Source organism: Chaetodon trifascialis, chromosome 13 (assembly GCF_039877785.1).
Source record: "Chaetodon trifascialis isolate fChaTrf1 chromosome 13, fChaTrf1.hap1, whole genome shotgun sequence".
In the NCBI taxonomy this organism is placed as follows: Eukaryota; Metazoa; Chordata; class Actinopteri; order Chaetodontiformes; family Chaetodontidae; genus Chaetodon; species Chaetodon trifascialis.
Window position 1 is genome coordinate 7,918,261 of NC_092068.1, and position 27,885 is coordinate 7,946,145.

At 42.5% G+C, this 27,885-nt stretch overlaps 1 protein-coding gene across 1 annotated transcript; it reads left to right on the top strand.

Moving 5' to 3' along the window:
- Window positions 1–13: 13 nt before the first annotated feature.
- Window positions 14–27,601, top strand: LOC139341710 (regulator of microtubule dynamics protein 2). The gene is made up of 11 exons (XM_070978355.1): window positions 14–71; window positions 1,261–1,715; window positions 11,106–11,283; window positions 11,386–11,488; window positions 12,736–12,796; window positions 22,000–22,075; window positions 22,700–22,777; window positions 24,125–24,223; window positions 25,166–25,219; window positions 25,311–25,391; window positions 25,479–27,601. Exons 2-11 carry the CDS (start codon window positions 1,270–1,272, stop codon window positions 25,530–25,532), a joined length of 1,230 nt encoding a protein of 409 aa, XP_070834456.1. The 5' UTR covers window positions 14–71; window positions 1,261–1,269; the 3' UTR covers window positions 25,533–27,601.
- The last annotated feature ends 284 nt before the right edge of the window (window positions 27,602–27,885 follow it).

Below are 27,885 nucleotides of genomic sequence, written 5' to 3' on the forward strand. Positions count from 1 at the left end.
CTTGCACGGTTTGTTTTGACAGTTACACCAGCGAAACTGTGGACTGCCTCCCGTCGTACCTGTGCAATAAGGTCTGTAATATTGCCAATTTTGTGTTTATTTAGAAAGACCTGTTTATGTAACGGGTTGTTGTGATACTGTATTGCTGAAAGTGAGCAATGTAACGTCTTCATACCGTTTAACCCTGGCAAATAACTTAGTTTTGAGTGCTAGCACAACGTTTCGACACCGGCGACTTTTAGCTAGCAGCAGGACTTTGACATTGGCAGCTAATTATCATAATTCATCTTAATGAAAATATGTAAGTATTGAGGATATAGCATGCTTGAGACCCCGGCAGACGCTGAAATTCTTAGTGTGTTTAGTCTTTATAGAGCTGCTGTTACTCTCTGACTGTTGGCGAACACGCTCGCTCAGTGATTAGTATGTTGATCCAATTATCTGAGCTAGTAAGTCTCAACGTAGTTCTTAGTAAACACTATGCTACAGACAAAATAACAAACAGACACTCGCTCCTTATCAATCAGTCAATTATATTAGCCTTTCCTTCACCACAAACGTTTGCTTAAGCAACAGTGACTCAAACCCTGAAGTAGGACAGAGGTGAAACGTTGAGTTGAAGCATATGGCCACTGTACACACAGTATTTAGAGAAAACTGTCCTGCTGTAAGTGTGTTACTGTCGCCCATGTTTCGAGGACACACACAGGAAGCATAATGTCCAAACATAGACAAGAGAATCATGTTTTCTTTTTAGAGAAGCCAGGCACAACACGCTGTGTCCCTGCGCCTCACATTGACTGAGTAGACTCTGAACAATCAGTGCTGTCTTCAGTTAATAAGTGTTTGAAGGCAGTGAAGTCTGTACCTGTGAGGTACCCACCAGCATAAGCTGCTCCAATCAGCCACTGAAGGGTCACTGTCTTTCTGCCAGCTGTTTGCTCCTCCTGTAACTGATTATCAGTCGACCTTGATTTAAGCATTAACATCAGATGGCATATTTAACAGACAAAACAATACTTTCATAAGGGAAAGAGAAAACAACACAGAAAAACAAGCAAATGTAAGGTAGCACTTTGGGCCATAGTCAATTCTATTTTCTGACATCTTATATACTCAATGAATTTGTAATCAATTGCAAAAATCAGATCAGTGATATAAATAATTGTTGCTGTCCACATTTTCTCTTCTGTCCTTTATGCAATTTTGAAATTTGAAATCAGTAGCTTGAAGCTTGTTATTTCTGTCTGTTTTCTACAGGCCTGCAGGATGGCCCAGGCTGACAGCAAGGTGCTGGTTCTGGGAGCCTTGGCTGGAGTGGCTGGCATCGGTCTGGCTGTGGTGTGTTACCAGGGCTTTAGGTCAAGACGAAGAGGCTCGTGGCCGGGTTACTACCTCAACCGCACTAATGAACAGGGGACTGGCGTCATGTTGGTGAATAGTCCAGGTCTGCCGGGCGGTCAGACCGAAGTGCTGGAGCGTCTGGAGGCCTTGATCCAGTGTGTGTCAGAGCTGAAGGATGAGATGAAGTCGTTGAAGAATGCTTTGCCAGCACTGCAGGACCATGTCAGGGAGGAGCTGAGGGGACATAATGAGACGCGTCGAACCAGTCCACTTCACAGGACCACACCAACACGAAGGAAAAGGGCTGCAGGCACCCTCACTGCATCCAGAGTTGGAGGTCGGAGCTCAGAGGAAGCAGAGAGTGAGGGGGGGTGAGTACTTTAAAAGTTGGGAGAGTCAATATTTCAGTTTACAGTTCTCCAAAATGTGTCACCACATACCTCACAGCACTCACATAACACTTTCATCTTCATCTTCAGCTCACTTTTGCCACAACAGATTCTGTGGCATGAACACGTCTTCCTAAATTTCTGCCCGCTGATCAAACCACAAAGTCATACCCTAACCCTACCCTAACCCCCTCACACACATGCACAGATTTTAAATGCTTTATTTGAACCCACAAATTGCATAAAAGTTAACAGGATTCACACACTCTCAGACAAATAATAACACAGTGTTGACAATTACTAATCTGAACACACACACTCACACACACTGTCTCTGGCTAAATGCTAAACCAGATATCAACTTCACATGGCAGACTTGAACCTTTGATCGCAGCTTGTGTTTTGAATTGTTGCTCCTCTGATAATTATTAATTTGCCGGATGAGGTAGTGCTCAAAGTGCAGCATCGTCATCACGCCTGCCATCTATTGGTACTGTAATCACAGACTGTTACACCCACAAATATGTATTTTTGTCCCATTTTACATATACCCTCTATGCTGTTAGGGACCCCATAATGTGCACAAGGGTCTTTCTCTAGCCGACTGGCCCACATACACATGAATGACACAAAAATGATACCATGTTAAGAACTTGTTGCTTTTTAAATATATATTAGATTTAGCAAGCCTCTAGTGAGCATTTCTGTCACATATGTGAGAGAAAATTGGGGTGTGCAAATGTGAAAAAATATTTGGGCTCGTCTGTATGAATGACTGATACCTGCATTTGCAACACAGATTTGTTGAGCTCCTGTGCTAAACCTAAAGGTACAATGTGTAAAATATGGCCAGAATTTTAATTAAATGTTTAAAAAATGAACCAAGTTATAACATGAAGTGTTAGGTTATCACAGAGGGGGGTTAGCAGTGCATGACTGCCACTCAACAGTTTCTTTAAATTCTAACTAAGGACTCAGTCAGTGCTGCACGGTGGCGCAGCAGGTAGTGCGTGTGCCTCACAGCAAGAAGGTTGCCGGTTCGATCCCCGGGTCAGGCGGGGCCTTTCTGTGTGAAGTTTGCATGTTCTTCCCGTGCATGCGTGGGTTCTCTCCGGGTACTCCGGCTTCCTCCCACAGACCAAAAACATGCTCATTAGGTTAATTGATGACTCAAAAATTGTCCGTAGGTGTGAGTGTGAGTATGAATGTTTGTCTGTCTTTGCATGTGGCCCTGCAATCGGCTGGCGACCGGCTCAGGGTGTACCCCGCCTCTCGCCCATTGTAGCTGGGATAGGCTCCAGCCCCCCGCAACCCCGAAAGGGATAGGCGGTATAGATAATGGATGGATGGATGGACTCAGTCAGTCAGTCAGTCAGTCAGTCAGTCAGTCAGTCAGTCAGTCAGTCAGTCAGTCAAAGAACTTGTTGAAAGTGTCATTGAAAGTTGTTTCTTCCTCTACAAAGGCAATTTTATCAGATGAAACATGGTCTGTGGTTTTCTGAGAACCTACAACAGTAAGCTCTTTAGATTTGGACGTAGATCAGTAAGATGTTAGATCAAAGTGTGACGACTCCCGAAAAATCACCATTTCACATGCTTAACATCTTTGCTTTATTCAAGTGAAGCCTGGCCTGTCACATAATATACTGACCTATGGATGCTGATATTAAAGCTATTTTTCAGGCCATCGTGCAGAAACATAGCTTGTAATGATTTAGAATCAGTGTCATTATTACACAGTTTGTCCAGCAGACTTCACTGTTCTCAATACTTAGCTGCTGCTCATCATGTGGCACAGCTGAACAGAATGTGGGTGTAAAGGCTTTCAGAATAGCTCTAAATATCGACCCTGCTATGTGTCTTTGTGATGTTTTTCTGATTACAAAAATCTTTTGCGTAACTGGTGGCAAATAACTGGTGGCAAACTGTAAACCGATTTCAGGTTGATTTCAACTTTTACAGTCTTATTCAATGTTCTCAACGATCTGTTGATCAGCGTGTGAATCAGAAACCTCGAGGCCCTCCTCCTGTACCAGTTCAACTCACTTGCTCATTTTATGAGATAAATTATAGTTAAGGCAGTTTGCACATTTGCCTTAGGTGCTGCAGAGAGTTGCAGACTAATCAACTACCACATGCACGATCTTCCACCTCCATCCTCAGCCAAATGCCTTGAACTCATGCCAGCCTTGGATAACATAAACAGCAGACGTGTTTCTTTTGAATGGACTATCATTTGAAATCTCATCTCATAAAAACAAATATCAACAGTGAAATGATGATGATTAAGTCAAGGCTTTTATGTTACGAGCATTCAGGCAGGCTTACGCCCTTCTTGGACATGATTGAATGTAATTTAAACAAGTGATTCAGGCAACGTTGGAGAATGCTGAGTTTGGATATTGTCGCTGGGACTTTTTCAAGGATTTGGATGGATGTCTTACTTAGCCTGGATTGACCTATGCTTCATTTCTGTTGCAGTTAGAGTATGTGAAGTAGAGTGTGGATACCTGACCTGAGCCCAGCAGGTCAGGCTGGGTTCGGACAAAACTCTAGGCACGGTATTCAATGTCGGGTCAGGTTCAGTTACGTTGCCTGCTTGGCACAGTGCTTTGAAGTTCCTTTAGTGAAGATATAAGCAGGGAAAGTATGCAGGAAATTGACAATATGGAGACATTTCGATTTAGTCATCAGTGCAGACAATAACGAAGCAGCTGGTTTTGTAAAATGTAAAACGGGGGGCTCTGCTGAGATATGGCAGCACGCAGACTGGGAATTCAGCCTTGCAGCGAGATGTGGACTGATGACTAACAACAGTTGTGTGAGAGGGTAACGCCAATTCACTGCTTCAACTTACATCAACTGTGCCGGGTTTGGACATAAAAACCAGAATACCTGAGCCGCGCTCTAACGTGAAGTGCCAAGAAGACATCATAATACTAAGCACAGCGGCTTTCAAATCCTAACCACACGGTTTTTAGGTGTGCAGTGAGCCTTAGATCAGAGCTGTACAACTCCTCCCCATCTCTGTTGCTAGCCTCGCAATAATTAATCAATTGCCTTGGAGCCATTCTTTACAACTACAACAACATAAAGTAGGCCAATTCAACATCCAGTGCACCCTGGATAATTAATCAGTGTTGTGTTTTACTGTCTGTGTTGTCTGAGGATCGCATTCCACGCGAAGGTTGGGTCTGTGATGAGGACTTTCTTTTTTTTCCAGTTGTTTTTAGCATAAGCCAATGTCAGCTGACATATAATGTTTAAGATAGTTGAAATAATTCAAATGCAACCACATGTATGCATAAACCAAAAGTATTTCAAGTTACATATGTTTGTTGGTGCTGGAGGTAAGACAGCTCACAGACAGGTACAGTAATAACACCGTCATATGAGTCTTCTTTCATGATGGTTGAACATTTTAGGTTGGCCTTCCTCTACTTATGTTACCATTGCCCTCCTCATTGGCTGGAGGAGCAGATGGAAGTGTAAGACTGCCCTCTAGCAGATGCGGTTCACAGGCTTTGAGTGACAGTTGTCGGCCTCATCAAATGCTCTTAATTACAGCCCGGGTTATTATGCTTTAAAAGAAATCACATCACGCACACACCTCCCATAATTAAAGAGCCTTTCCTGCCGCTCTGTTATTTGTAAGAGCACAGGGTGTGGGGGGATATTGGGAATGGCACAGTGAAGAAATTTCAGCCCCTTAGGGAATGTGTAGCGTTCCCCAGAGGAGCCAGTTACACCCCTAATCCTCACTTTCATTTGAAGTGCTCTTCATGTCTGTTCTGTTTGCTTGGATGTGTTTGGAGCACAATATCTCCACACAATATCCCTAAGAGCTGTGGTGCTAAGGGTTGGGTAATAGTTATAGCATGTTCAGCACATAAGAGCATTTATTGCTTGATGCTAAATGCAAGTTTGCAAACATCTCAGTTAAAGATTTTGCCACCTCCAAAACAAGAGGAAGCCATGTTGAGGTGCTGCATTCTGTCAGTTCTAGTACCAATCAGCAAGTGATAAGATATATTAGCAAAAAATCTTCAATTGTACACTGAACTTAAATAAAGGCGTTAGTGGGGCAGCAGATTTCCAACAGGGGGCATCGTGCAAGTATGAACAGGGCCTTCAACAAATCCCATGCCAAGCTCTGGTGTGGAGCATGATAGATGCACATCGTGGATAGGCAAAGGCTTGTGTTTAAGCCTCTCTGGATCTGACTGCTTGAGCAAGCTTAATGGTTTTCTAACATTTGTGGTCAGATGTTTTTTGATGGTTGCATAATAGCAGTTGATGAAAAAATAGACAAGCACTTGTTATTTTTATCAATCAACTTCATCGTGAAGGTTTGTCAGAGACATTTCAAGTGTGACCAGTGTTGGCAAACCATCTGATAAGAAAGCATGTGTAGCGATGCGTTTTACTTCAGTAGCAGGACAATTAGTGCGGCATAATTAAATGGAATTATGGAGCGGGGTTAATGTCGATCAGAACAGGGCCACATGTAGACTGAGGCCACTGAAAAGTTGAAAGTTCCAGCTGTTTATTCACTCGGCATATGTCACAACGGCTTCCTCAGAGCTGCCTCTCTGCAGGTAAGGAGACCCATCAATCACACCATCTGTGTGCCAAGCTGTCAGAAGCCTCATTTAAACGTGTCTTGTAGGAACTTGTAATTCCTTGAACAGTTCCCACTGAGTTTATTCACATCACGTCGCTGTAGCTCAAGGACATTGCTGCTTCTTTTTTCCGTTTCCAAAAAACATAGCATTTATGATATTGGATAGTTGTTGATTTAAGCAGATTTAAGCAGGAGTTTTGTTTAGTGACGGGCAAGCCTGATCAACACACATAGAAATGTTTAGAAAGAGAAAAAGGAGCTCATTGTCTGCTTTGTGATTAAAAGCTTTAGTCTAACTTCCCTATGACGACATGGTACGTGCTGCGCCGCAGCTGTCTGTATCCAAGACATTCATGTCTATATCCTCAGATTCATACCTCACTGAAAGGCTTTTAGCTAAACAAACCCATTTACTGAACTGCGTATAGTGTATACCTTGGGCACATAACAGCCATGTTCAGCTGTCTGATGTCAGCCGGATGGGTTTGGATCTGACCACCCACATCATCCCATTCGTGTTTTGCTTCGTGCTTTAATCAGTGAGTCAGTGCTGCCATCCTACAGTCTTGATGGCAAAAGGACGGCAGCTCGCATCCATTACCTGTGCATGAAATAGGTCACTCTCTATCATCTGACTGCAGTGTCTGTCAGCCCTACAGAGACTTCAGCATCAATTAGCTCATTGTCTTGGTTTTGTGGTCCACAACTTCACTGTTTTGGTTCAATCTGACCACTCTCATAGTGTTATGTTTATTTACAGGAAGCTGAATAATATGAATTACTAGTTGGATACTTGTCTATCTTGACATATCATAATATTCTATTACTGTTGTTAGAGGAGTAAACCTTTAAACCAGCCATCATCACATTTCTGTCGGATTTCTTTTCTGTCACATTTCTCAGTAACACTCTGCAAGACTGACTTTCATCCTCCCTCCAGTTCAGATGCATTTCTTTGCCCTTTGGCAAAAGTACAAACCAGACATCACTTGTACATTTGTACAGTTGTGTACAAACCAGAATTTCCAAACTTGTTTCTTCCTCCTTCTATTTTAGGAACAAAGTGTTACAACATCGTCACAGAAGTGCTATTTATGACCGATCATGTGAGATGAATTACTGTATTCATTATTCACTGGTAGTTCATTATGTGTCAGTGACAAATGAATGGCAGGTTATTTATCACCCACGTTTTTTTCCCACCTGCGTTATTTACCACAACAGAGGGTAGCATAATGAGAAAGGCAGTGATGTTGTCAGCTCAGTGGTTCAGCAGCTGATCAGTGGGAGTTAACTTCTGAATAGTCGATCCCTGCCCAGCCTTTGAAAGAGAGAGAAAAAACAGCTGGACTGTTTCTAGTCCGTCAGCCATTGTTGTAGAGCGGAGTTTCATTGGTCCTGTCGGCACAAATACACAGACTGAGTAGTCTGGACTGCATGTTCCAAGGCCCGCTGATGTTGGGATGGTAACTCAGCTTTGTTTTGAACAGTGTCACCGCGGAGACTGCCCTTGCTAAGCTCTATTGAGAGATCCCTTCACAGCCCCTTGGGGTCTGTATGCTGAATGGCTGATCTCCTCTAGTGAGCACAGCCTGTTGAAAATGACGCTTAAAGCTTTCCAGCTTCACAGTGTTGGACACAGCATGGGTGGATGTGTTGTGCTGTTTCTTGTTGCTGAATCCAAATTGGAAGATAAAGTCTATTGTACTCTGGGTTTTGTTTTATGCAATAACAAATGTTAGGATTCTGCTACTGACTTGTGCTTACTATAGAGGAGTTTCATCAGTGTTGTAATAGCCGTAGTATGTTAGAATAGCAATGTTACTTTTATGCCTCCTTCGGGATGTTTGTCCATTGTGTTAAATGCTGTATCTGACTATTTGTTACCAGTTACTAATAAAGTACCACTGAGTGGAACAATTGTTTTCAGATATTTATTATGCAAAAATGTCAGTCATTTGCTTGTAAAATGTGAGCGCTCATTTCTGTATTTTTCTCTGATTTATATCACTGGAAACTAATTATATTTCATTTTTGGACTCTTTGTGGGAAAACACACCCCAACAATTTAATGTTGTCACATGGGGCTCTGGGAAATTTAGCATTTTTCACAATTCTCTGACGTCACAAGGTCAGTCAGTAAATTGGAAAAAAGAAAAATCAACAGATTGATGGATAATGAAAATAACTAGTTGCGGCCAAATTTCTTGTCTTGTTTGATCAGCAGTGCAAAAAAATGATTGACATCTAACAGAGAAAAGCAAGCAACCGCTCACACTTGTGAAACAATCATATTATTTGTCTAGTAACCAACAAATGCTTTGACTACTCCTCTCAGTACTACAACGTCTGAATGGGCCAGAGTGAATGAATCCCACTAAATCCGCACCATGAGTTTCAGCTCAGACAGTCATTGACTGCTCTCTCTGTTTGCTGTGCTTCCACTGCTGTTTGTCATCGTCTGTCTCGTCCTTTCCACTTGCACCACAAACCAGAAGTTGGTCAATTTTTCGTTTTTTTTCTCCACAGAAGAGCGAGTATTCAGTTTTTTTGTCTGCCCCTACAAACTAAATTTGCCTGCAAAAAATATTTCTTGCACAATTGCAGTAGATCTACAGTACATGCACACACAATAACACAAATAGATCCTTAGCTTCATTTTCCTTTCAACTCAAGTGATTCATGAGCCGTGGAATGGCGTGACAGGAATGCGCTGATCACTCAGTACTCTCCAGCTCTCTCCAACTCCACTGAGTAAATAACTGCAGGGAGGGAGGGAAAGTGGACTGCTGAATGAATAAATGGACAAAAGGATGAATGAATTAGGGAATGAATGAATGACACAAGTCCAATAATGTAAATGTCTTGCCATAGTGAAGTGCCAGGTCTGGTTGTTGCAAGGCAGTTCTCTGTAATATGGAAGGCCACAACAGTCAGAGTAAACACAAAAGCACACCCATTCAGATTTTTTTAAGCTGAGGTGTATTGGCCAATAAATGGTTTGAGCCTTGCCTTCAGGTTTTAGGGTTTACACAGGGGTTAGTGTAGAGTGGGGGATTGCAGAAAGGCTTTGCACACTATCTCAAAATTATGGTATAAAAACAGATGGAGATTAAAATTAAGATACTGTAAAGTCTAGTTTCTCTCACAGTTGCAGTAATTCTCCGTTTCCTACTACTGGATTTGAGTGATGTACAGTATGATGGATCACAGAGTTTTCACTTTATATCACTAAATGTCTTAAAATATTTCAACTACGGTCAAATGCTTCCATCAGACTCACATTAGTTGGTCTTAAAAATTAACTATCTTGAACTGTTTTTTCATCTGATTACAAGGAGTATTACACAATCTTGTTTTTAAAAGTTTAATTCAGAAGCAGTAAAATCACCCTTGCTCAATTTAATATTTGGTGGGTTTGGGGGTTTTTCTCTCTTCTTTTAGCTCTTTTTTTTTCTCCTCCACGAGTGATCTCAACCAGTAAAGTTGTAGTTCATAAAAGAAAAACAATGAGCAGAAATACAGTAAGTATCTCCATCGAGCTGAAGGAAAGTGCACTCATCACTATGAGCAACACATTCCAGATGCACTTAGTCATGTGATCCTTTGTTTATATGAAAATACTGAGTTTAGCTGCTTTAAAGCAGATTTATCTTCACTTAAATGCAGTTGACGGTAACAGACAACATAACACTGTAATCTGTAAAACGGGACAGAAGTCATTCATCTCCACACACCGTTGTGGCTTCACAGTGTGTTGTGTGTTGTTGACTTTGTCAGCCATGGTGTGTTCTTCTGTCTGCAGCTCAGATACCCTCACATTACTCCTGAAAGCACAGCGCTCACGGTTAAAGGTGTGTGTTGTGGGGAGGAGTCTCGAAGCAGCCTCCGGCACGAGACACCTGTTGGGTCCACAGTGTTTCTGTCTGTGGCCCGCTCTGACACATCCCTCCAGAACCATGGCTCACAGCCCAAAATATTCCCTTAACCACCAATGACGCACATGCAGCCGCTACCAACACTTAATAGAGGCTTTTCATATTTTCACCCTTGTCTATGTCTTTCATTTTTACCTATACCATTAGTATGGCTTTTTTCCTTTTTTTTTTTTTTTTTTTTTACTGCTGCTTCTTAAATGTTTGCTTAGGCTTTTTGCACGTACTTACACTAGTTGAAAGAGCACCATAAAACATCTAATGTGAGTGTTGCGTGCCTCACCCTGGCAAACAAGCCCCCCTGTGTTTGTGGAAAAGCCTTCAGGTATCCACGTTAAGGCGTCAAGAGTTTCTTAGCAGCTAGTACTTATAAACAATTAAGTGACCCACTTGTGTAAACAAACCCTGCGCCATTTGTGTGTAAACAGACAGTGAAGATTGAGCCTTTCTAATCAGCGCCTGGCAGAGAACGATTGTAAAAATGCTCGTTTAGACAGGATTTTGACTGATCTGAAAAACTCCTTTGATGAGGTGTTTTCATTCCACCTCACAAGTAGAGGATGGTTTTATGTTGAGTTACCAGGACACGAGCCACGGCCCTAACTTTAGGCAGTTTATTCATGCTTCCTGAGGCACGTCTTGCACACCTTGCTGATGGTCGGATGGAGACAGTCTGGCCTGGTGATTGAAACCACTGAGATATTCACTTCAGCTTTCTAATCCACATCAGTAAAATTTAACTGTACATGAACTAACTGAAGCTTCACCTTCTCTTTTACCAACCTGCTGAGGCCTGTGTTTGTTTGCTTTCAGGTATATGACTGCACTGACCGACTCTGAGGAAGAGGAGCTAAGCGATGAGGGCCAGAGTGATGAAGAACAGCCTGCGGACAAATTTTCCGTCCTCCTTGAGAAGATCGACCGTTTGCATCAAGGCACCGAATCTGACAAAAGAGAAAGTCTCAACCTGCTTTTGGAGCAGAGAGAGGAGGTGTGTCACTCCCTGCATACATTCATTTAGCAGAGATAACAGAGATGTCAGTAATCCTCAATACAGAACAGTATGTTTTAACACTGTGATGTGTTTCTTTAGTTTGGACAAAACTCAACATTTCTTTGGCGGCTAATCCGAGCATACTGTGACGTTCATGACATCAGCTGCACTCTGGAGGAGAAGAAGACCCATGCAGAAACTGGTAATCTACCAACCCTTGTGTTATACTTCATTTGCAAGTCGTGATGCCCTGGATGTGAGGTGCTATAACGTCATAACCACAGCTGTTACACTGGTCAAACCCCCAGATATCAGCGTCTCATCTGGAAAACCCAAATTCATGCATGTCTGTAGTTCTCAGTCAGTCTGTGGTAGAGCAGCACTAGCCTGCTTGTATTACATACATGTGCAGTGCTGATGCTAAATGAACACCAACTCTAGAAAAGCCCTCATGAACTGTCACATTCTGCCCACCATTATTGGTTCTCAAGTGAAGACACTACCAGTCACTGTAAAGTTAAGGGTCAAATCCTTAATTGGTGTACAGTACAGCACCCTCTACACCACAACAGTCACATCATGGCTATTAATCTAATGTACGTCCTTGTAAATAAGGGAAATGTGGTTGAAACAGCACTGTGCATCAGTTTGAGATTGGGTCTTTTAGGAATCCTTTACACTGCGATTTTTTTAGTAGGTTTTTCAGTGTGTTTCAGTATATTTCAAAGCGTCAGCAACGCTATGGCCAAAGCTTGTTTTTTTTTTATATTTACCTTGTAGCACTATGATTTACCAAATATTCATCTGATGTGGCTCATATATTACATTACATTATCTAACAAAGAGGACATCTTACAGTCTTACAGTCAGCTTCGTGATAACAAGATGTTTTTTGCCTTGATCCCCCACAGGCTCTGCAAAAGCATGGTACAAGTTGCTACTGTGGCACTTTGCACATTAGACCATAATGCTTTTTTTCTTCAAACAGAGACTGTTTGTGATTCCACTGAAGTTCAGACTGGATTGACCTGTTTCTCTGTAATCCTTCCTCATCAATGTGCCTTTAATCAGAGCTGCTTCCTGCAAAGACACCTGTGTCAAAGCAAGTGTGACAGTGAGACATGGATATTTAAAGCAACAGGGCATCATAGTTAACATTCATTAAGATATTAATAGAGCAGATGGAATGAGACACTTTCCACTGACTGATGAAGGATTTAACACTGAGCTCTCTTCTTGGATGCTCTTTCATCACTTTAATCCAGTGCCCTGTGATGGTTCTTGATTTATGTATGTCCTGTTGTGTTTTCTCAGCCAACACACTGAATGGCTCAATTAATCCGCGCTCTCCTCTGTTGTCGTGTGAAGTCTCCAGGGTGAATTGAGTGTGCTGAGTTAGTGTTTCAGAAGACCATCATTATCTATTGTCTATCTTTCCTTTCCTCTTAGGGAAGAAAGTTGGTGAGGAGGCGGTGAGCCTGAACCCTACATGTGCTGAAAGTCATCAGTGGTAGGTTTGAGTGGTTTCCCTCCTTCCACATGTCATTGTTTAAGAGCTGCTTTTTATTCTGTTTAATGACGTTTAGTGCTGCTATTTCAAAAGCAAATCACTCAAAGTTAACTTGAAGATGCAGTTTGATGGCATGTGACTTGCTGTCATTGAGTCCCTCAATGTGAATCACATATGGTTGAATTTCAATCCAAATTTTTCAGTAAAAGCAATGAGGTTGAATGCATAAACACAGGGACCCAGATGAGAGGTGTTGGAGCTGCACTGCTTTGAGTGACGTGTCGGCCTGCAGCAGCTGTTTGAAGTGTTTGAATGGAAGTTTGACTCCGGCCTCTCAGTGAGGCACTTTAGCAAATGAAAACTTGAATGAATCCAGCAGAACATCTCAGAAAGCCCACAGGGCTGAAAGACGGAGCGACTTCAATGTGAATGCACCACAGTGGACTGGGATATGCAAAGAAAACTGCATGTTCTGTCAAACGTGTCCTTCGTGCAGATCCCCCCCCTCAGCCCCCTGATAACATCACATCCAGTTTAAAGAATGTAAACATGAGCTTGGGTAACTTTGCTCATATAGACTGATGGTTACACTGGAATAACTCATGTCATAAATGGTCTTATGCTATTGCAGTTGCTGTTCCTGTATGTTGGTGGTTGCTCCACAGCACCAGCTGTACGTATTTACAGCCGTGCATATTGTGTAGAGCTTGGGGCTCATGATCCATGTGGCACCTTCGCATTGTGGACTGTCCGGATCATGACATTTGTCTACATTTCATGCACATTGTAGCAAAGGTCTGTTGTCTGACTTGTCCCCCAGAAATGACTGAAAATATCTTAAAAGGCGTTTGTGTCCATTAGCATCCGGCTGATGCTAATGGAGATTTCAAAATGGCTGATAGTAAAGTAGGTTATGGGGAATTTTGCCGCCGTAGGTCATTCTCACACAAAGGAAATCAGGAGAACGTCCTCTCCCCTTGTATACCTCCCCGGTTGTTCTGTGACTCAGAGAAAAATCCCCTTGCTTTTAATAAGCTGTTCAGAGTGGGCCTGATGGCATGGATCCCGTTTGTATTTGTGCAGGCCCTAGTGGTGCATTCCTCATCTGAAACACTGCTCATGTCAAAACTTGACTGCTGATCATACATGGAATCCGTGGCTGGAATAGAGAGATGAAGATTGCACCAGATGCAGCCCTGAGATCAACTTGCAGCTGCCGGGATTTGAAAACAACTGCAAAGTCTGCTTCTGATGCAGCTGCAATCGAATGGTACAGGGCCCCTTTAATTCAGCTTTATTTAACTCATGTTCAGCTTTGAGCATATATGAATTTCATACAGCAAACAGTGTACTTTTTTTCCTTGTTTATATAATACCGTTTCCCCAGTATAGGTATTTATTACCATTTATTACATTCCTGGGATTAGTGTCCTGTGTAACTGAGATCATGTGGTTACTTTCTGTGTACACGCGTGTGAGGTTTTCTCATGGAAAACAGACCCAGACCGCCTGCTGGAGCCAGCAGCCCTGTGTGCTCTGTTCGTTAGGGAATAATTAGCATTAGCTCATGCACATACCGCAGCAGTGGAGACGTCAAGTAAAATAGAAGGCCGTGTTTGTTTAGTTAATTAAGAGCAACAGCTTTAAAAAAGCTTAATGCTTAATCCTATATCCACTAATGGAATTTGTAAGATCCTTAAACCGAGCAGAAACGCTGTCTAAATTGAATGGACAGGGCAAAGTCGCTAAAGCCGCACTTTGAGAAGGGAGGAGGCAGGGACTGGGGATGGTGCCAGGCAGTGTTGCAAGGAAGTTTATGTCTGAGGTAACTGTTTACTTAGTGTACCGATGCCGTGAGAAAACTTGTCACCTGTTTTCCTGAATGCTGCCCAGCTCGTCACAATTTGGCAGATGTTGTTTCGACGCGCTGCCAGTCAGTTCCTGCTCCGCCACTGAAACAACTTACAGACGCTGTTTTTACACAGCCCATCGAATGGAAGGCCTTTTGAACATTTCCATTGCCATCTACCCCAATTTAACTCTGTTGGAGTGTTGAAATGGCTTCAAACGAATGCTGATTATTTTTTTGGAACGTGAATGATCTTCTAATGATTTTTAACTTGCATTCTTGTCACAGCTTCTCTACGTCTGTGTGAAAATACATATACAGAGAAAAATAACGCAGGCACAACTGAAATGTGGCTGGCGCAACAAAATATCGTAATTAATAGATGTTATCACCAGCACGTAGTTGGCATTCATAGTAGAAGGACTGTATGCTGTGTAATTTAAGTTGGTGACTTTTCGTCTTGTCGATCTTCCAGCTTGATGAAAAAATGATATGTCCTCGCATGAAGGTGTTTACATCCTCAGTGTTGGCACTCATCATGTGTTACCAACAGCTGACTCATTCACAGTGTTCATGGTGCAGTACCACAAAGCTGGTTAAACTCCCAGCAAGGCAGGTAAAGTTGGATGTTCACTGAAACGTTTATTCTGAATGAGCCATTAGCATTTTGAGTGTTATGACACACAAACTGTGTTGTGTTAAACCAGTTTTACACATCTCCAATTACAAGGTGTCAAACTATATAATTACGATTCTCACCAAATGGGTTTTAAAAGTATTTAAAAGTTTTTCATTTGCTTTGGATTTGTAGAAATCTGATCAAGTCGTTTTGTGGAGATGTAGTATATCCAGAAATTGTAGCTGGTAAACCAAAGTGACCTCATTCATATTCACTCAGACATCTTTGATTGACAGTTTAACAGGTAGGGTGAGGAGGACAGTCTCAAAAACCTGCTCTGTTGTATCTGTAGCTTGCAGGGTAAGTCACAGATGTTAGTGAATACACTGTGTCTTTGTGAAAGGTACAACCACTCCCAATTTCAGAACCCATCGGCTATTATCTGATGATTTAGCCAATGATGATTTGTTTTGGGGATGGCTGTAGCCTGCAGATATCTGGATAACGGATATCCGGGCCAAGATTTCCTCTTCTGTGCGCTGGTCCTTGTTTACAGTACAAGTAGCCACTTGACTTTCAATCTGGACAATAAATCAACATTTTGGCTAATCTCTACAAACAGGTACATGCATATGAATGCAGATACGTTTCACTCATAAAAAGCTAAATTGTCATCAAACGATAGCTGATTGAGGTTCTGAGATTGCAGTGCGATCCAGTGCATTATACCTCTATTGCTCTCCACACAGACTGTTTACCTGCATGCAATCAAAGTGTGCTCAGACGTGATTGGTCAGTGTCACTCAGATCATAAATTATCCCAAAATTGTGAGGAGGAACAGGTTCAGCCTGGCCTTCGCGTCCTTTGAAGGACTCTCCTTTATTGGCTGTGCCCCTACAAGGACCCAGTTGGTGACACAATGTTATCATTACACACTGTGAACCCTGACATTCCAGAAGTGATCACACATGGTGTACATTAAAAGTAGCATGCTTAATATACAGTTTGTAAAATATGTTTGCCTCTCGTGACCTTTTCTCCAAATGAGCACAAAACAAGACTAGGAAAGATCAAAACCAGCAAAGAGGCAGATGTTGTTTGGACTACAGACCAACTGATACAGCCTGATATTATTGGCCAATGTAAGTTTTATAAATCTATCTGCATTGTCTTATGTTTGTTAGTAAGTAACAAGTGACCAAATTCTTATGAAGGATGTTTTCTATGTTATGCTATTATGTGAAAAAAAAACAATGCACTACATCATCTCATTTTTTTAAATTTGACTGTAATGATGCACCAAGTTGATGCCCATAGTGAAAGATCTCAGACTGTTATCATAGAACCAGGGTTTGCACTAAATAAACAAAAGCTTTCATGCATTAAAAACTGTCGATGTGCAGCTACAAGTTGCAAGACATTTGTGAACCTCACACCGTCAGAAACATGCAGCATTCTTTCAGAGCAGGTACATGGGCCGTTTGAAGCCCTGATGTGATGAATGAATGTGATGTCCGTCTAACAGCCACCACTTCACAGGAGATTACACGTACTTCCCCTACTGTCATGCACCAAATCTCTGTACTTTTCCCGGGAGAGGTGGATGAGGACTCTTTTGAAGCTGGATGTGTATGGAGGCACTTGAGTCACAGAGTACCATTGAAATGGATGCTATCAGCATCTCCACGCTGTCACCCCTAAATTTTCAAAGGCTGTGTGCATGTTACAGTGAGATACCTCCACCTCTCAGATTTCATTCTTCAAAAGCACTCCAGTACTGTGTCGCTGCCATGTCTGCCATTAAGCTTGCTCGTTAACCAATTTGCAAGAGCTGGTGCGTGGACCACAAAAGGTATGTAGGGTAGGATGTGTTTTTGTCTGTGAGCGAACAAATGTGTGTGAGGGAGCACACATTACGATGCATTGGGTTACATGGGGTGCTTTCGTGACAGTGAATGTGAAGCCTGTTTGTATAATCTCAGCAGGCTGATGTGATTGCATTCTTGTATCGCCGGCTTTGTTTACAGGTGCATTTTCAGTGATCCCACCGTGTGAATTCAGCCCATGTAAATCCCTGACTATAGGGCCTCTCTGATGGTACAAAGGCCCGCGGATTAAGCAGGGAGCCTGTGGCTGTGCCAGTCAGAGGAGTGGGGAGGATGGGGTCACTTTGACCTCTACAGAGGCAACTTTAATTTCAAACACTTGCCTCTGTTTGCCGGGGCAACGGTTGGTGCCACCGTGGCAGCATTGCGCTCTGTTCCCAGTAGCCGTGGAAACCCAGTGTGTGCGTAAACTTCAGACCTCACTGTGCTCTGGTTCATCACTTTGGGAACACTTGACACACGGCTGCAAAGCTCACCTCCCGTGCAGAAAAACACCATCAGCTCATTCTGCCATTGGCTCAGTATATCTGCTCACTTCACACACACTCTCACGCATGTTGTCCTTGAATTCCTCGAGTTCCTCCTCCTATTTCTGTACAAGTTTTAGCCTGGAGTCCTGCCCGGCCCTCTCTGTCTTGAATGAGCTCTCTATGTTTGGATTTGAAGGCTGAAATCAATCTGCTGTTTCCGCCAAGCAGCTGACACTTAGGCCCTTCTGTTTTTGCCCAGTAGAGTGGGGGATTTCATTGAGCCGCGATAAAAACACAGACTAACCTTGCGCAATTAAGTGTTCTGTCCTCCTCTTATCTTCCCCCTGTCATGTTTTGCCACTGCCCACCTTTCCTCATCCCCTTGATATTTCCCTTTTCTTGCCTTAGACAGACAAGTGGAGATAGTATTTCAACTCGGAGATGAAAAGAAAGGATAAACAAAAGCACTTTGGCCCCCGAGGCTTGACACACCTCTCTACTCCTTCACATCCGAAGTCCTTATATGCTCTCTCCCTTTACCTATCTCCGTCCCTCCCTGGTGCTGTTTCACACAATGATGTTGCATAACACCCAGAACAACACACACTCCATCTCCATGCATGGTGCAGAAAATCTGATCATTGATATTTAAATGTTTCTTGTTGGAAATTACAGATACAGAAGACAGAAGCACAGGATAAGAATGTAAACTCCCCTCCAGTGTAACTCCACAGGGGAAAGTCCAGGTGCAGAGACGACAGACCAGTATTAAATGCTGGTCCAATCATGAGCAGCTCTGCCACTGGCACTCTTGGGTCCACATACTTCTCAGTAAACACTGCCAGAATTGCTACATGCTGAATAATGTTAGAGTTGGCCAATCAGAGTGAAGTAAAACTATGTGTTGTGGTAGCCTGGATGTTGAGCAATCTCTCCCACAGCCCCCACCTGGGCAATGTTCGATCCCAATTATGATTACTATTCCCCTCTGGTATGCTGCTCTGTTTTCCCTCCTCATCTCACCTCCAGTGAGATTTATTATATTTAATCACATCAGCATATTGCAGCATGTTCGTAGAGAGAAGGGAATGTGGTTAGCATGACTCTTGAAGTTTGATGAGATCATTAGTATTGACTTGACTGCCTTTTGTTTAGTAATCAGTGAGTGTGTTTTCATTTATGTTGTTCATCTACATACAGCATAAGACTGTAAGTATGGTATAGTAACTATAAGAAAAAAGATTTTTTTTTTTTTCATCAGCGCTTAATTTGCATTAATCGTGAAAGTCCAAAAATATGGAAAAATGGCCATCACATTTTCCCTTAGCCCAAAGTGCCATTTGCAGATTACTTGTTTTGTTCAGTCAGCAGCCCAAAAGATATTCAATTTACTGTAATATGGAAAAAGAAAAACACGGGCAGTCCTCCTATTCTAGAAGCTAGGACCAGCTAATTTTTTGCATTTTTATTTTAGAAATGTATACATAAGTAGTGAATTATGAAATTGTTGTACATGGAGTTTCTGTTGATTGATGAATCATTTATTGCTGACATACTGACGTTTGGCAGGTAATGTTTACCATGTTCACCAATCTTAGTTGAGCATGTTAACATGCTAACCTTCATTAGTTAGCGATAAACATATGGTACATTAGTTTTGCAGGTATTTGGCCATGAACTGAAGTACTGGAGAAAATGAAAGTTTGACTTAATGATGGAAAGTGAGAGTTTTTACAACTCATCCTGAGGGGAACATGAATGTCTATTCCAAATGTCGGGGTAATCCACCCAATGGTAGTTGAGGCATTTCACTCCAGACCACAATGTGCACCTCATGGTTATGTGAGAGGAAAAGTCAGGGTTTTGCCAAAGTGAGTATTCCCTAGCCTGTGAATGCCTATTCAAATTTTCATGGCAGTCCATCCAATCGTTGTTGAGATCTTTCAGTCTGGACCAATGTGTGGGCCTGCTAACACTGCCATTGTTTTCAGCATGGCTAAAATGTGCTTAAGCAAAGAATTGCTCCCCTAGCTGTTAATTTTGTTGAGAATTTATCACACTTCTCACAAATAATCTTCCACTGTTGCTTTGATTTTCTCACTTTGTTTAAATTCAACCCTCACTGCTCACAATGTGATTAAAATGTGGTGGCCAAGCGCAAAGCACCTGTGTCCTGGCTCTGTTTCCTCACGGCAGATATTTATTCTCCGGTGATGAATGTACTCAAAGTCTTTACATCCAGCAGTCTGTTTTCATTGGAAGCAAGGCAGCGTAACTGCAGGCAGATAGCATCTCTGCTCCTGTGATGTTCTGGAGCTCTCCACTCATCGTGCGCCAACCAGCGGCAGCGTGGCCGCACCCTGCGCTACCTTAAGAAAATAAATACCGTTCTTTTTGGTAAGAGTTGCGTAAAATTCATCTACCTTTGTTTGCTTTGCAGAGAACATTTAGGGCAGTTATGTGGTTAGTACTTGTCTTATCACTGTTAATTTTCCGCACCGCCCACAGTCAGTAGGAGTCATGACGGTTAGCACAAAGATTAATGTTTGCATGATGTTTCACTCAATTGGAACCATGTGAGGTATGTGTCTTTTTTTGTTTTTGTACATTGTGTTTAGCTGACAACATCCAACGTCAGTCAAATCACTATCCTCACTGACTTACTCATTCATCATCACTGTACCTACTTTATCTTAATTTAGTAATTACCTGCTAATCATGTAGCGCAATTTGCACTCTGCCACAACTCACTGCAGCTCACCCATTTTTCTTTTCCTTGTTGGTCTTGGTGTTGTAATCTGCCGGCACGCTACGCTTGATCACAGTCCAGCGACAAGCAAGAGTGAGAGCGACTACAGAGAACAGTAGCCCACCGCCAAATCATGCCCTGTTAAAAAAATCCATTCACACATACCAGACACCTCAGTGCGCACACGCACAGTTGCAGATTCCATCTACCATCAGCACCACCATGTGAGACGACACTGGCAGATGACCTCTGTACCCGCTGATCCTTCATGTAAAAAGGTGTTTATGTCGCCATGTAGTGTTTGACAGAGTACCAGCAGGATTAAAGCAGCCTTGCGGTGAAAAGACTTTGATCAGCTCTCTCCTCTCCTCTCCAAACCCACAGCGCCATGCTGACTGAGAGATCCCAGATCTGAGATCGCTCTTTGTTTCCCCTCCACCTGCCCAGTGGTCCAAGTCAGTCTATTAATTAGTGAGTGAAGGAGTAAGGTGAAGCAGCTTATCTCTGCTGATGTTGTCTAATGAGGAGTCTTGCTAAAGAAGATTGAGTGTTTCAGTGCCCCTTTGGTTTCTCATTGTTAGTGACCCAGAAAAAAGGTGGTGTGACTGTAAGGTAACGCCAAGCTTCTCTCCAACCCTCCCACCTACGCCAAACTTGACTGTTTGACTTGTCAGAAAGGCTCAATGTGCGATTCTTCCAGTTGGATGTTGGGTCTTCATTTAACATACAGGTCTTGTATCAGCTCCGAGTGATGCCAATCTTTGGTGACCTAATGGTGCAGAGAAAGTCACTCCTCATGCAAGTTATTCTGCTTCCAGTCCAGTGAATTCCACTAATACTCGCTTTATCTGCACCACAACGAAGAGGCGGTGCGGGTGTATTAAGTGATGGTATTAAAGTGCACCTGTATAAGACACTCACTCTTCAGCTGTTTCAAGGCTACCACGTTATGCTCAAAACAAATGCGTATGACATGTTGTCATAGGTCAAAGTTGTTTACACCCGTTTGTAAGAGCCACAATCAAAAGCGGGATGAAAACGGTTCAAACATGTTGGTAACGGCACACTTTTGTTGTTCAGAAGTATTGTTGAGAGCAGTTTGTTCAAACCCTGCCTACTTTGTCACCTCAGCCCACCCGGCCGATCACTACAAGCTCGTGGAATTGCGGGTTTTGGAAAGTCTCAAATTGTTGGATACAGCCCCCCCACGCCCTAATTCTTATGTCAGAAGTGGGGCAACAGGGAGTCTCAGACGCTGTCCAGCTTTCCACCAAGCGCTTCTGTTTGAGCATACCAACACCTTTAGTCAGTATCAAAAGCATGCTCCTTTCAGTTTGCCACAGTAAATAAAGGAAACAAATGCCTTTGTGTTGAAGCCAAGCGTGTGCGTTCCAGTAGAGCCTAATCACAACTTATTATTTTCTGTTTGTATAAAAAAAAATCTGTGTTCATTTTGAATATTGAAAAACTGAAAGCTGGTAGAAGACATGATACAAGAGACTTTAAAACTGCCATCTGTAACACAGTTTTTTCTTTGTTTACTGCCAGTAGTCATGGCCTTGTGTTGTTTTGTTTTCTCTGTGAAAATCTGTAAAAACAAGAAATTAACAGATTATTGTCTCTCCACAGGTATGCCATCATGTGTGGAATTATGGCAGAATATGACACCATACACAACAAGATAAAGAACGGATACATCTTCAAGGTAAGATGTTGTGTAACACAGACTCCAGTCATCTGGGGTGTCTGGGACCTGATATGTGTGACTGCTTAATGAAATGACAGATGGAAAATAAACCGACTCAATAATAAAAACAAAGAATAAAGAATAGAGTACATAGAAGGCATAAAATCAAGTAAATCCAACATTTTAAAAGAAGTCTTGCATGTACTTAGAGGAGAGGGGAGTTGTGCCTCGTATCACTGAAGCCGGTGGGCCACCTCCACAGCCAGTCGTTGCATAAGACGAAGTGTGGAACAACGGCACGTAGCATTTTATCTTCTGTCAGCAGCTTCCCCCAAACACTGTGTACTTTCAAAACTCTTGACAGGTAAAAGAGAGAGATAGAGCAGTGCGGAGGGAAGATATATATAAAAAAAAAAACCCTGAATCAGAGAGAGGGAGAATGGAAAAGAACGAGGGAGGGTGTGGGACAAGCGGGAGTGTGTGGTCGCTCTGCGAGATCGCGTGTGTGAGAGGTGTTTGTGAAATACTTGTGGGTTGGTGAAGCAGGACAGATCAGGTCAGAACAGAAGGCAGTGGAAATAGCAGCCGTGTCATGAATCAACAGTGAAAATCTTCTCTCTGTCTGCCTGCCTCCCCTCCCAGGATCATCTGGATAAAGCCATTGAGCTGAAGCCTCAAGACCCCATGTCCTACTACCTGCTGGGCCGCTGGTGCTACGCTGTATGTGACCCTACTGACACACAACACGTATATCTCTCCATCTGTCCTCGCGTAGATGTCTGCGTGGCCTCCTGCCTCCCTTCGCTCACCCACCCACCCACCCACGGTTTCCCCTCATTCATTCACACTGTTTAGCTTTCCCTCAGGTTTGTTTTCCCCTCTGCCACATTCGCAGAAAGCGCCACGGGAGGTTCACACCAGCCATTGTTTGCTTTAAATCAGATTGTGCTAGGGACATATTTTCATCCTGTCTCCGTTCAGCTCATGTTCTCTCAGTGCAGTTGTTTTTTTTTATATGCAGCTGATGATTTTTTTCTCCAACCGTCATGTCTTGTCTGTCAATCGCTGTTATCTCTGAAAATAATGTGCGATGATGAATCACTCCCATTTAGATTTAAAGGTTTACAGACGTTCTGCTATGCGTCTTTCTTTTTATGAGCTATTTATCGCGTAACTTGGTGCCAGTTGTCAAACTAACTGCCTGAAAGGAAGGAAGCGATTATAAAGATTGCTTTGATTACATTTTTAATACTTACCTCCACTGCTGGTACCAGAGAGCGAGCACTGAGGGACTGTGCAACTTTAATAGAGCAGTGACACCTGATAGTTTCAGAGCTTGAGTTTTACAGGCTGGCTGTGGTGCGTTCATGCTCAACAATGATCTACTGTTTGTATTCAGCCAGCGGTTCTGTTTGAAAGGTCCTGAGATGACGCCAAAGCAATGCAACACCTGCAATTAGACGTTGCTGTGATGAATGGTGCGAGGCAGGAACATTACATGTTTGACCCAGGCTTCTCTCGGCCTTTATCATCCTCTGTGAAAAGTGTCAGTCGAAAAGTATCAGCGTACGGGGAAGCTGTGCTCATGGAAATGCTGGAAAAGTCACCGTGAGGAAAAGTGGGTTTTTCTGGCCGGGAAGAATTAAGAAAATGATATGCGACCAAAGCAGGAAATGTGGTTAGTTGGTCGTGGTAGCAATAACCACAAAGTACTTCATTTTGCGAAGGGAAATGTAATGCAGAAAAAGGAAAAGCTCTGCAGTGCATAAATACCTCGACTGATAGTACCAGTATGCCTCAGCAAGACCTGATGAGAAAGTCGAAATAACTTTTTCACGTCATGCCATTGAAAAGTTGATTTTATTCTGGAAACCTGAGGAGATGTTGGTGGTTTTAGTAGGAATCGCATGAAGGAAGAACATGTCATCACTATTCCCAACAGCTGTAGCTGACGTCTTAAAGAGTAATTCAACATCCCCTGAAAGTGTTGTTTTTACAGGCCTGTGCATCCCGTGTGTGAAACAGTTCTCTTTGTCTGTTAACTCGAGGCGACTGATTGTTTTGCAGGTGGCTCAGTTATCATGGCTCGAGAGGAAAGTTGCTGCAACATTATTTGGAGAGCCTCCAAGTGCTACAGTCGAAGACGCACTGAAGAATTTTCTGAAGGTGCTGTGATTCACTCTTCTGTCATTCTCCTCATTTTGATTTGTTTTTTTTACATATGACTCCTTAAGGCTGCAGTATCCTAAAGACGAACTCGTTCTTATAACACGTCTCCACATCTTAATAAAAAGGTGTTTACAGCCGTTTGGCCCCACATTAAGATGCTGTTTGATGATCCAGCACGCACTTTGTTTGAGTCTGTGTGCTGGCATTTTAACTAAGTTAATGAGAAAATAATTACACAAAATAGGAGCTGACTTGTCTTTCCATACTGTTTCATTGATTGCATGTTCTCCCCTGAGTTGTGAAACATGTCATGTGTCCTGTTTGTCTAGCGTTCGCTTGCAGCTTGCCTCCGGGTCATTGCTATACCCAGTTTTCAAACACCAAATGCGCCGTGTTTAGAAAGGCTTAATCTCTGTTCCCACATTATAGATGTTTATATAGTAGAGGAATTAATTTTGCTTCTGGCCAGTGTTCCCGTGCTTGCCTCTCTCTCACGTCTTCTGTATCTCACCCATCAATTTGATTTAAGTGGTCCCTGTTAGAACACGCCGGTCATCCCCTGGAGGAGAGCCTCCGGTGAGGCTGTGGAGCTCGAACAAAAAACAAACTGCGAGGTTAAATAGATCCCCGGCCTCTACCCCGTGCTTATCTGCACCTGACTAACTGTAGAGGAGCTGTTCAGGTTGAAGCAGCTGCAGGAGACAGAGAAGTGAATGAGTCAAAGGAAAGGCTGTTGTAATGATACAGAAATGTTGACCATGCCCGGGTGACGAACAGTGTCTTCATTCTCATTCGTGTGTTGAATTAAAACAGACATTAAAGTTTTACTGGAGGATTTCACTGAATACATCATATATAAAGTACTAGAGTAGGATATTGTTATATGCGTTATGAATAGAGATCAGTCGTAAAGGAAGCGTACTTTTTCCGCCTGTTCAGGTTGAGGAGATCCATCCAGGATATTCCAAACTCAACTACGTGTTTCTAGCTAAGGTCAGTACCATAAACCTGAAGTTGAGCTGTTATTATTGTTTTTCTGTGGGATCACACTGTTCACACTGGGTTTTGTTCTTTTCTGTGGCAGTGCTACAAAGACATGGGGCAGACAGAGAAGGCGAGGAAGATGTGTGAATCTGCCTGTTCGATGAACGCCGTGTCCAAAGAGGTAGACCTCGTCACTGTCCTGTTGCAGTGCTGTATTCATGCCATTGAATACTATTTTATTTTATTTGAAATCATCTGTTTTCCTCAGGATGAAGAGGCACAAAAGGAACTGGATTTACTCTGCCCGGCGCTCGGTGTGTGACGACAGCACATTCTTTTGGAAATGTACTTTCCCTGTGCTGTGTGTGTGTGTGTGTGTGTGTGTGTGTGTGTGTGTGTGTGTGTGCGTGTGTGGATATAGTGTGTGTTGAGATGCCATCGTGTTAATTCACTCTGTGAGTGGAGGGTGGTGGGTGGAGGTGTGCTGTGGCATGATATCATCAGTGGGAGCAGGAGGCTACCACAGACAGAATCATGCTGTGTCCTTTTAAATCAGACCCTTGTTTTACTTTAATTTTAATTAATGTCCTTTTTTAAATGGCGGAAAACAAACTTTTCATACCTGATTGTATCAAATCAGTGAGGTACTTAACGCCGCCGCTCTCACATCATCACGTGTCTTGCCATCAGCTCTGTGAGGTGGTTTTGTCTTGATTTTAATTGTTACAGAAGTTGGATTAATCATGAATCGTAGCAAACTGAGTGTGATTGTTAGTATTTATAGTATATGAAGTCCAGATATATTCGCAGTAGATCTGTGTAGCAGACGTTCCCTCAGAGGTCTGATTGCTCTGATAGCGAGCGTCACTCCACTGTGTCCTCAAGGATAACGAGTTTCCTTGACAACAAAAACCTGTCACTTTTTGGGAAAGTGACCCAAAGGACTTGCTGTTCCTTCCTGTTCCATCCTGTTTTCCGTCGCGTCCCCCACCACACATTCAAGGCGCAACAACAAAAGCACATCAGACAATGGCGCACCCAAACAAAGATCTTGGAATGCTGTGACCACTGGACGACCTCTGGCCCTCTCCACTCTGCCGTCGCACAGGCCGGCGTTAGCGCTCCCTGGCTACATTTACATGCAGGCCGTAAAATGATTTGATCATGCAGTTGACATACATACGAAGATGAATGTGTTCTCTCAGGAGATCTGATGAGCTGTGCTTGTTGACTTTGGCATCTGTCCATCGAAGACATTCATTATTCAGTTACCTCCTGCTACTCGGCTCCTGTGACACTAATGTCTCTCCTGTGTAACTGTCAGTTAAACGATCCGTCATGAGGTTGCTGCAGGTTTCTTTTTAAGCATTTTATGTTTTATATTGTTTTATTTTTTACACGGTGCAAACAGTGTCAATTTCATTGAGACACCTGTTTAATTCTGAACTTTTCCAGTGTCAGAGAAAGTGGAGCTCCAACTTGGTACGCAAAGTTAAAAAAAGGGGTTTCATATTTATAGAAGCCTCCTGTTGCACTGCATATATAACACACCTCACTGTCCTGGTTAAACTGGCATTTCTGCTTAAATTTATTATAATGAATGAATACCTAAACTATATTTTTGCTCCATACAAAACTCTAACAGTGTCACTTTACCTCCGCAGTCAACATGCTTCTCTCTTCTCTCTGTGTGTTGTTGGCACTCTCTGGCTCTAAGGAAAAAGGAAAGGACTTTGATTGAGGTGTTTAATAATGACTGTACTGGTGTGCATGTAAATGGAGTCATTGATGGGGAAACTGGAGAGCAAGTTGTGGTTTTTGGTCCTCTGTGTTTCTAACAGAAAGGCTGGACTGAGGCACTCCAGTAAAACTATAATGAATCGAGCAGATGATGCAGACCCATCGCTTTGGCGCGATGTGATGCTGCAGACGACGGCATTCCAGGCGAAATATGCCACTAAAATGTGATCTGATCAGACAGACGTAACGTTTAAATGTCTTATTCCTAATTATTTTACACTTGCTAATGTTTCTACGAAGTCTTGGTTTTTGTGATGCGTTTTAGACGTGCGTATTGTATGAAACCATGAGAATTTAGTTTTGTTTACTTGAGATTTGTTTGGGAAGAATCTGATAAATTTCAATTGATTTATGTTAAGACTGTGAACTGTGAAAATTACGTGAAATGTCACTTTCCAGATTTTTTTTCTACCAGTGAATTGAATGTATCTGATTTTTTTTTTTTTTTAATGCCAAAGCAAGTACAATATTCCTCAAGGTTATGTCAAATCTGATACACTACATAGAGATTATATTGTAAATGATCATAGGCAGTGTGCAATGAATGATTAATGGTTCTGGAGTGTGTAATTAAATCTGTGCAGTGGAGATACAAGTTGTCAGTTTGTCATTGCTTTAAGTACCTGAACTTGTTTGTGTGCTCGTTATTTTTATGGCTGTTTGCGAGGAATACCCTCCGTTTTGCAATGTGTAACTTCTTCACTGATTTTTTTTATTATTTTTTTTATCATAAACTGGATTGATCTAAATCCAAAAACAACTAAAGCTGTAATCAGCAGGCTCCTGCACGATTGTCAATGAGTGCAGAGTTCTCAGGCATCCCTCCTCTTCCCTCTAGACTGTGCTGTTTGTGCCAGAGCAAACGGGAATTTGTT

Excerpts from the sequence above, each read along its gene's own strand:
- LOC139341710 (XM_070978355.1), top strand. The coding sequence starts at position 1,270 with ATGGCCCAGGCTGACAGCAAGGTGCTGGTTCTGGGAGCCTTGGCTGGA. Across the intron at positions 11,489-12,735 it reads GAAGACCCATGCAGAAACTG|GGAAGAAAGTTGGTGAGGAG; the intron begins GTAATCTACCAA and ends CTTTCCTCTTAG. Across the intron at positions 25,392-25,478 it reads TGAACGCCGTGTCCAAAGAG|GATGAAGAGGCACAAAAGGA; the intron begins GTAGACCTCGTC and ends TGTTTTCCTCAG.